The sequence below is a fragment of the Medicago sativa genome, chromosome 6, assembly GCF_051527215.1.
Source record: "Medicago sativa cultivar Bolivia chromosome 6, Bolivia_mono, whole genome shotgun sequence".
Taxonomy (NCBI): domain Eukaryota; kingdom Viridiplantae; phylum Streptophyta; class Magnoliopsida; order Fabales; family Fabaceae; genus Medicago; species Medicago sativa.
The window spans coordinates 77,422,112-77,432,618 of NC_140754.1; the positions used below are offsets into that span (position 1 = coordinate 77,422,112).

Consider the following 10,507-nt stretch of genomic DNA (forward strand, 5'->3'; position numbering starts at 1 on the left):
CAGTGAAGGGGATATGTGCGCCCTTAGGAGTAATGATGATTGCCCCAATTCCGCTACCATACACATTAACAGCTCCGTCAAATATGAGACCCCATCTTGATTCAGGATCTGGACCCTCTCCGAATAACGGTTCGTCACAGTCTTTCATTTTCAGATACATGATCTCTTCATCAGGAAAGTCGAATTTGATAGGCTGATAATCCTCAACTGGTTGGTGAGCTAAATGATCTGCAATGATACTCCCTTTGATTGCTTTCTGGGTACGATACTCGATGTCATATTCAGATAACAACATCTGCCACCGGGCGATTCTTCCTGTCACTGCGGCCTTCTCAAAGATGTACTTGATCGGATCCATTTTAGAAATCAACCAAGTAGTATGGTTAATCATATAGTGACGAAGGCGTTTGGCAGCCCAAGCCAGAGCACAACAAGTCTTTTCAAGCATGGAATATCGAGACTCACAATCAGTAAACTTCTTACTCAGGTAATAAATAGCGTGCTCCTTTCTTCCGGTTTCATCTTGTTGCCCAAGTACACAACCCATAGAATCTTCTAACACAGTCAGGTACATAATTAGAGGTCTTCCTTCAACTGGAGGGATAAGGATTGGAGGTTCTAGCAAATACTCTTTGATACTGTCAAAGGCTTTCTGGCACTCTTCTGTCCACACGATACCTTGTTCTTTGCGGAGCAGCTTGAATATCGGCCCACATGTTGCAGTCATATGAGAAATAAAACGGGAAATGTAGTTCAAACGTCCGAGAAACCCTCTAACTTGTTTTTCTGTTTGCGTAGCGGGCATCTCTCTGATAGCTCTGACCTTGTCGGGATCTACTTCAATACCTTTCTGGCTGACAATGAAGCCCAAAAGCTTTCCGGATCTGACACCAAAGGTGCACTTGTTAGGATTCAGACGGAGTTGATACTTTCTCAGTCGTTGGAACATCTTCAGCAGATGCTCGACATGCTCATCTTCAGTACCTGACTTGACAATCATATCATCCACATAAACCTCAATCTCTTTGTGTATCATGTCGTGGAAAAGAGTAGTCATACCTCTCTGATAAGTAGCACCTGCATTTATTAACCCAAACGGCATTACTCTGTAACAAAAAGTGCCCCAAGGGGTAATGAAAGATGTCTTCTCTCTATCTTCTGGTGCCATTTTGATCTGATTGTAACCGGAGAAACCATCCATGAAGGAGAAAACTTTGGACTTTGCAGTGTTGTCAACTAATACATCAATGTGAGGTAGTGGAAACAAATCACGGTAATCAACACACATTCTGACTTTACCATCCTTCTTCGGAACAGGCACAATGTTGGCAAGCCACTGCGGGTATTCTGATGTGACAAGGAAACCTGCATCAATCTGTTTCTGTACTTCTTCTTTAATCTTGAGGGCCATATCAGGACGGGCTCTTCTCAACTTCTGCTTGACTGGTGGACATTCAGGCTTCAACGGCAGACGGTGCACCACAATATCAGTATCCAGGCCTGGCATATCTCTGTACGACCAAGCGAATATATCAACATATTCTCTGAGAAGTTCTATCACCCGCTTCTTGACACTTGCTTCAAGTGATGCCCCAATCTTGACCTCTTTCTTGTCTTCTTCAGTACCCAAGTTGATCACCTCTATTGCTTCCCCATAAGGTTGAATGACCTTTCTTTCTCGTTCAAGTAGCCGAGAGATTTCATCGGGAATCTCTTCATTCTCTTCCTCTTCCGCTTCATACACAGGGGATTCAAAGTTGGGAGAGATCATAGGGGTATGTTGTTCAAAGGGTTCATTGATGTTTAATCTGCACATATGATTGATGATTTTAGAAAATAAGTAAATGCAGATTTTTTCGAAGGTGATTATATTTTTTTGGTTTTTTGTATTACCATTTTTCAGAAAAAAACACAAAAGAAAAATAAAACAAAAGTCGGGAACAAAACGACATTTTATTTAATTGACAATAATTTTTTTTTGAAGCAAATGGCCCTAGATAGATTCGCTTTCGCTTGGGGCGAGGCGAAAGGATTTTTTTGAAAAAGCATAAAACGAAACAATGCATTACTTGGACAAGTGAGCAACAAAAGGAACATCTACAGCAACCCAATTGTGGCTAGTCCCTCCGTGAGTCACGAAACTTTGTGGCATCCCCTCAGGGCTGTCTTCTATGATAGCATTGGCTTCTGACAGGGCATTGATAAAGCCAGCGCTGTGGAAAGTACCTATTGTCGGCACGACGACGTTCCAGGGCAAATCAGTTGACGGGGAGAAACCCAGTCCTTCTCGGCGCTTGTTCTCTGGCAATTCTACTAACTTTCCCCAACTTGAAGACCCTCCAGCTTGTATCACATTCTGAGCATCTTTTAGAGAGGAAATAGATGCCCCACTCTTCTTGGTGTTCTCTTCTTCCATAGCAAGTCCCTGGAATGATGTCCCCTCAACATTGTCAGCCCCGATGAAAGAGAAAGACGACAAATGGCTCACTAGCAAAGCTTCCTCACCATTCACAGTTACTAGCTTTCCATTCTGCACAAATTTTAACTTCTGATGCAATGTGGAGGTTACTGCCCCAGCTTCATGAATCCAGGGTCGGCCCAACAGGCAACTGTACGATGCTTGGATGTCCATCACTTGAAAGGTAATTTGGAAAACATGTGGACCAATTGTAATAGGCAGATCCACCACCCCATGAACATTCTTCCTTGAACCGTCGAAAGCTTTCACCATTACATCACTCCGTCTCAAAGGTGTACCCTTGTAGGAAAGCTGATCATAAGTTGTTTTGGCCATCACGTTTAAGGATGACCCAGTATCTACTAGCACATTTGACAAAGCATCGGTCTTGCAGTTCACAGATATATGAAGAGCCAGATTATGGTTCCTTCCTTCTTTCGGAAGCTCTTCATCACTGAAACTCAGATTGTTGCATGCAGTGATGTTTCCCACTATTCCTCCGAATTGCCCAACAGTCACATCGTAGTCCACAAAAGCTTGTTCCAGGACCTTCATTAGAGCCTCCTTATGAGCATCAGAATTCAGCAGTAGAGACATTATGGATATCTTTGATGGAGTCTGCATCAGTTGATCGACCACCTTATACTCACTCTTCTTGATTAGCTTGAGAATCTCATCAATCTCAGAATTTGCATTGGTCCCACTAGACTGACCAATGTCTTTGACCGCGCTAGGATCTTTAGCTTGAGTCTCCTCGCTTACCGGAGCACTAGCTCTCTTTGGGAGCACCACAGGAACCACACGCCCATTTCTTAGCACCCTACTGACTTCAGAGACATTTCCTACAGACGGCAAAGGTGGTATTGGAACTTCACGACCATCCTCTATCATAGTGGCGTTGTACTTATAAGGAATGGCTTTCTCAGAAGCATAAGGCATCGGACCAGGCAAACAGATCACTAAAGGAGCAGCAACTGACTTTCGACTGTCGTAGAATATCTCCAAAGGCTCCTCCGAAGTTATGACACATACATCATCACACTTTCTTTCAACAACAAGTTCTCCTTGGTCTAAAAGTCCTTGGATATCATCTTTTACTTTCTGACAACCTTGAGGATCTAGAAGACACACTTCACAGGCGGCATGATCATGTTCAAAGAGAGACGCTTGACACATCTTGGTATGTATAGGGACCAAAGGTGTTCGAATGTGTTGGACGTTCAGGATGAGATGAGTCTTCTGGCAATCTTCGACCATGTTGACAGTTGCGGTACCATGGTTTGGCAACGGATTGGTTCGAACATTTGGCGCTGAGTCTGTAAAGGTTATCTTCTTTTCATTGATCAGCCTCTGAACTGCATTCTTCATGGCATAACAATCTTCAATACTATGACCTGGGGACCCTTGATGGAAAGCACAAGTCTGGTCAGGTTTATACCATGCTGGCGGTTTCTCTGGCACTGGAAGAGGTGCTCTAAGTTGAACCAAATTCTTACTGAGCAACCCTGGGAGTAACTCTGCATATGTCACGGGAATTGGGTCAATTTGCAATTTGGTATTCTGTGGTCGAGGCTGTTGTTGTTGATATGGTCGTTGTGGGTATTGTTGGTATGGTTGTTGGGGATATTGTAGGAATTGTTGTTGTTGAGGGTATTGTTGCGGATGATGATATTGTTGGGGATATGGTTGTTGAAGATATGGTTGTTGAGGATATGGTAGTTGAGGATATGGTTGAGGATGTTGTTGAGGGTGTTGTGGTTGATGATATTGTTGGAATTGGAGCTGGCTATTTGGTGGTTGGATGGTATTGGCAGCAGGTGTGATGGCAGCAACGTGTTGGTAGGGTAAATAATTTGGTTGAGGCCTCCCATGAGCCACCATACTGACCTCTTGTTCTTTCTTTTTCGGGAGGTGGTTCCCAGACTTCTTGGTTCCACTTGCAGATGTCCCTTCTTTTACTAAACGTCCTTCTCGGACTCCTTCTTCCAACCGTACACCCGTAGCAACCATCTCAGCAAAGTTATTGGGAGTACTTCCGACCATGGGTCATAGCCTGAAGATCACTTCGGTCTGGGGCCATATCCACATTGTAACTGTATTGTTCCACGAAAGCATCACACAGGTCACGGAAGGTTTGAATCTTTGTTTTGTCCAGGTTCATGTACCACTTTGAGGCAGGACTAGCCAAACTTTCTTGGAAGAAATAGATAAGGACCTTGTCATCTTTGGCATAGGCAGACATCCTTCTCACATACATTGTTAGATGCTCCTCAGGACAGGAGTTCCCTTTATACTTCTCGAAATCTGGTACCTTGAACTTGTGAGGTACTTGGACGTCCGGCACTAAACAGAGATCGTAAGCAGTCTTCCCAAACATCTTCCTTCCATGGAGAGCTCTCATCTCTCGTTGCATTTCATCATATTTTCCTTGCAAGTCATTCACTTTGTCATAGTTCTCCATGTTCCCTGAATGGTATATGGGTTCTTCATCTTGCGGAATGGTATGCATCACCGGAGCCGAATAGGTCATAGCGGCTGGGGGAACATGAGTTGCATTTTGACGAGTAGGCATCGGAACTTCGGTCATGATAGGGCGGAATACTTCACTGAGGCAAACTGGCACACCACAAGAACGACCTTCTGGCATAAAATTCGAAGCTTCACACACAATGGGACGGAGTATTTCGCCGGCAGTGAAAGGTGAGAACCGAGGCGCAGAACGTTGCGGAGCAGAGTGTATCGGAGTATCTGCACATATTGTCCATCCAGGGGTAGAGGCGGCAGCAGAGGCGGATGTTTCGGCCTGAGTTCTGACTAGAGGAGGAGGCGGTGGTGCTTGTGCCTGTGCTTGAGCTTGTGCTAGTGCTTGAGCTTGTGATTGAGCTAGTGCTTGAGCTTGAGCTTGTGCTTGGGCCAGTGCTTGAGCTTGCGCTTCAGCTTGTGCTTGGGCTCGAACCTGTGCTTCCGCCATTGTCTTCATCACTTCAACCATTTCGTCCATCTTAGTCTGCATGGCTGTTATTTCGCCACGGAGCACTTGGTTTTCTTGTTCGAGAAAATCCATCTTCTTCTTCACGTTTGCTCGAGTGTAGATAGTGCGGGTAGGCTTGTAGAGGATACGTGGGGCCACCTTTTGAAACGAGCTGACCTTTTTCTGGAAAAGAAAATTTGCGTGAGACTTTTGGATTTGAGACTGTGAAATGCAAAATGATGCATGATGTTATGCAAAAATAGACACATTTTTATTTATCGAAGGACTTATAAAAGCAAATTTGTAAACATCATAACTGAAAATTTATTGAATAATTAAAGTACTACAAACTAATTCCCTTTTAACAAAACTGAGCCAAGGGATAGACTCCAAAGTACATCACAAAAAGCTAGAAAATAACATAAAGTGGTGAAACAACTGGGAATATCTTGAGCTTTTGTAGTGGACTACTCCTCGAAATCCGGGTGTGCCCCTGTGAAGAAATCCATGCGCTCTTTCTTGCTGATAAATTGTGCGAGCCTCGCACTTTGAGCTTGAATCTGAGCGTCCTTTTTAGCTATCCGCTCCTTTTGCTCGAGGAGCTCATGCTGTTCTATTTTACCACTCATAGTTTCCATCTTGAGCATAGCTTCATCATATTTCCTTTTCAAGGTGGCATTTTCAAGGATTAACACAGCTTCCCGCTCTTGGCTTTCCTCTTGAGTTTTCGGGGGTAAGGGTAAAGGCATGGACGGAATAGTCGAGGTTGTGAGCCTTCGTTGAGGGTAAGGCATCTTCAGTTTGTTTGCTCGATCAATGACCCATTTGACATAAGCTTCATGGGCGGTATTCGACTTCCTTCCTAACTGGTTCCTATCCACCCTGATAATGGAATGCCAAGCTTTCACAAATTGAGCTTTTTGGTTCGCACCATCCTCCTTGTAGAGGAAGAAATCTCTGTCTAGGATGCGGTACAGAGGCTTCATCTTCATAGGGTATCCAAATTGACGTCTAGCAAGAACTGGGCTATAACTGATTCCTCCACGTATACCTAGGAGGGGTACGTTGTTGGATTCTCCGCACCTGTCGATGATAGCTTCTGGGTCACAAGCTGGGTTGAACCAAGTTATGTCATTAGGGGTAAGGGTCATGAGCTTTTGGGACCATGGAACATATTCTGGCCTAAACTTGGGACGGGGTAAGTGTGAGGTGATCCACATGTGGAGTAAAGGTGCACAGCAAATGATGGTTCCTTTCCCTTTATTGGTTCGCTCGTGGATAGAAACATAGGTGTCAGCGAGCAAAGTGGGGACTGGGTTTTGAGTTAGGAAGATTTGAATGGCGTTCATGTCAACAAAGTCGTTAACATTTGGGAAGAGCACAATGCCATAAATGAGCAAGGCAAGGATAGACTCAAAGGCATCAATCTTTGATCTATTAAGACAAGTGGTGGCTTTTTGGTAGAGGAAGTTGTAGGATAGGCACTGAAGACCGGCTCTAGGGACAAACTTGTTTTTTATGTCGGTTATATCAAGGTGAAGGGCTTTTGCGAGGTCTGGGATCTTAGGGGTGAGTTCAAGGCTATGAAAGGGCACTTGGTTAAGCACGGGTAAACCAACCCAATGAGAATACTCCTCTAGCGTGGGGAAGAGCTGAAAATCTGGGAATGTAAAGCCATGGCAGATCGGATCATAAAACTGGACCAAAGTATTGAGGAGTCCCTCATCCACCTTTGTCATGAGAATGTCGACCAAGCAACCGTACCGCCCTCGAAAATGATCTGGATCCTCCAATCTCCTTGCTAATTTCCTTAAGCTCTCCAAGTCTGGTTTCTTGAATTCATACCTATGAGTCCTTCTTACATTCTCCATTTCCTATGATGTTTACAAAAAACCTACATAAGTCCTTCGATATTTTATGGATGAGAAAAAAAACTATTTATGGATGGATGCATGTATGTATGATTATGCATGGAAAACATGATGAGGTTTAAGGTATACAATGTTGGAGTCAAGGGTAACAACGTCATTTGGTAAGGACTATGGTTTCAAATGTACTTGCAACAAGGGTTCTACCAAAGTTCCCGAATTCCGACCGCCTTTGAACTTTATCGGATACCGAGACAACACCCGGTCCAACATCGTTCGTAGGAAAGTCTAGTTCGAGTGTAGTATCGCAGTCGACTAATACCGAGACAACACCCGGTTAGCCACCACACTACGTCCTAAAAAGGCCAAGATGGGTTAAGGGTTACTAAAGGTCCTTAGCGTTCAACGGAAACTTAAGAGTAATAAAGTCTAAGCGTGACAACACACGCCGACATATATCACTTCAAGCTCCTCTGCTAAGTGCGGTTATCTCACGTGTGACAAGACACGAGAACACTCTCGGTATGCCACTATGAGTCTACCACTCCTATCTTATGTTTCACTCAAGTCCGGGTTAGGACTCATCTCACCACTCACGTTAAAAGAAAGAAGAAAGAAGAAGGAGGGGGAACATATATACAAGTATTTCCATCTTTTATTTTTGTTTTTTTTTTTAAAGCAAGTCATAGCACAATAGTTAAATAAAGCCAAGTTAGGCTCAACCCTCTTAGGGGATTCCCCAGTGAAGTCGCCATTTCTGTCGCGTCATTTTTCGGAGATCAAGGCTATTCGATTAGCTTTTGACTCACTTTTTATTTCACGACTTTGAAAAAATTTATTTAAATTGGGGGGTCCGGGGGTTGGTTATATTTAGGGAAGGTATTAGCACCCTAAATATTCGTAGTACTCTACGAGAACCTTTTGGTTTAATTTAACGTTTTGTGCTTTAAACTTGCTTTGAAAGAAAATGGTGTAATGTACACAAATGGCGAATAAAATAAAGAAAAGAAAAAAAAAAGAGTTAATTTTAATTTGATTTGAAAGGACGAGTCCTCTGCCTACGTACCCGTGAAGGATCAAAATCACGTAGTTCGGGGTTAAAAAAACTGACGTTTGATTGGTTGTGCGTTTTTTATTAGTTTGAAAAAAGGTTTTAAAACGGAAATGCCAAAGTGGCAAAAAATGGAGTTGGTTTGTATTTTTTAATATTGAAAAAAAACTCAAAGTAAGTTAAATTGATTGACATTTGCTTAAGAAAATAAATAAAAAGGGACGTCACTTGATTTAAGATCAAGGTTTGTTTTAAAAATATTTTTGTGTTGTTTTTGTTGTTTTTGAATGGTTAGATAAAACTAGAATTGAAACTAACGGAGCATAAAGAAATAAAAGCGTTGGGACCCTATGGTGGCGTTGGACCACCACGAGGACCTTTAACCTAATCTAGCAACATAAAAAGAAAGGCATACACACACGCACACACACATGCACCTAAGCTATTACATAAAACCTATTAATACATTCTACGGTCTGCGATAAAAATAAATAAATTACATTAAGACCTACTTTACATTCTAAATTTTGTGCGAAAAAACGAAAATAAATAAATTACATAAAAGGCCTATATACATTCTAAAATCCATACCATGAACTACAAACTGAATTAAAATGTAAAGTGCAAACAGAACGAGAAAATGCATGAATTAGCTACATCCCAACCTAATGTACAAGCTAAAGGCTATGTAATGAAATAAAGTGGCTAAAATAAAAATAAGTATGCAATGAACAATAATGGAAACAGAATGGTAAACTAAATAAAATGCACGAGAATAGATATAAATAAAAGAAATAACGAAAAGAAAAGAGAACACAAAAAAAAAAAAAAATGCATGAAATACAGCAGGTGGGGTGCAAACTGTAATCAGGAGGGTGTAGAAATGAAAAAAAACAAATTGGGGCCTAGTTAAAACCGAACCGGGTCGGCTCTGAGTTGGGTCGGTCCTGCTAATGAAATGGGTTTGGGTCATGGGTGATATATATAGGCTGTATGTTGATTTTCTCATTCATTTTCACACAGATTTCTCTCTCTATCTTTTCAATCTCTCTCAGTTTCCTCTCTTCTATTGTTCTTCATCCTCAACAATTTTCCGGCGAGCTTCAAAGAAGCCGCCGCAGTCTCCAGATTCCGGCACGGCGGTGGCCGGCCAGCAGCGGCGGCGCCACCGTGGCGGTTAAAAAATTTGCTTTTTTTTAATTCGGTTCCTCTCTTCTCCTACCTACTCTCGCCGGTAATGGAAAAGGGGTGGTTCGCGGCGGCGGCGCCGCCGGAATCTTATACTTCTGTTTTTTGATTTTTTCTCTAATCTATTCTGCTCCCTCTTCTAATTCTGATTCCAACCCTAAGAATTCAAACCAAACAAAGTATGACCTTAAATCTAAGGGTTCAATAGATGAACTACCTGTACGCTTTTGGATCGGATTTTTGAGGGCAACTTAAGTCCGATTTGATTCTGTAGTTGTTGTGTCCGAGCTGTTGGATTTCGTCCTTGCGTCGCTTTGACTGATTCCAATTGTTCTGTCCGCTTCCGATTGTTGGTAGTGCTCGTGCAGATTTGTGACGGTTTCGATGATTGTGCGGTCTCCCTCTTCTGCGTGTCTGCTGGTTCTCTCCCTCCGTCCAATTTTGCGTGACTGTTTTGGTGTGTGCAGGTTTTAATTTAAAGTGTGAGGGTTCTGTTAGGGATCCTTTGAAAAACTTGCAGAAAAACTGTGACTTGAGGAGAAAACTTGCAGGATTCGGATGGGAGGAATGCATGACTGGATTGGGACGAGGTGATCACGTGCGCGACAGGCTGTGATTCCCTGTACTTGGACTTATTTTTTGGGTTTTTTAACAAATAGAAAAATAAATAAAAAAAATACAATTAACAAAAGGATAAAAATAAAAGAGGATAACTACATGGACTTAATTTTTTGAACTTATCACCTAAATGGAAATAAAACGTAAGAAAAATAAAAGGGATAAACACATATATACATTTTTTATTTTTTTATCTTCTAATTAAAAATAAAAAGCTTGGATTTATCTAAAAAGAAAATAACAAAAGAATAATGACTAGATAAAAATTTTAAAGTTTGAATTTGATAAAAAAAATAATTTAAAAGATGGAAATAAAGAATAAAACATGATATAGAGACAAGGGCTTAATTCGG

The 10,507-nt window shown here is 42.0% G+C and overlaps 2 protein-coding genes across 2 annotated transcripts; both read right to left on the reverse strand.

Moving 5' to 3' along the window:
* Positions 1–834: 834 nt before the first annotated feature.
* On the reverse strand, positions 835–4,468 carry LOC146916988 (uncharacterized). The gene is made up of 3 exons (XM_085721791.1): positions 2,070–4,468; positions 985–1,808; positions 835–884 (listed from the first exon to the last, which is right to left on the reverse strand). Exons 1-3 carry the CDS (start codon positions 4,466–4,468, stop codon positions 835–837), a joined length of 3,273 nt encoding a protein of 1,090 aa, XP_085577917.1.
* A 1,428-nt stretch (positions 4,469–5,896) lies between these two features.
* On the reverse strand, positions 5,897–7,300 carry LOC146916989 (uncharacterized). Its single transcript, XM_085721792.1, has one exon. It carries the CDS (start codon positions 7,298–7,300, stop codon positions 5,897–5,899), a length of 1,404 nt encoding a protein of 467 aa, XP_085577918.1.
* Between the last annotated feature and the right edge of the window lie 3,207 nt (positions 7,301–10,507).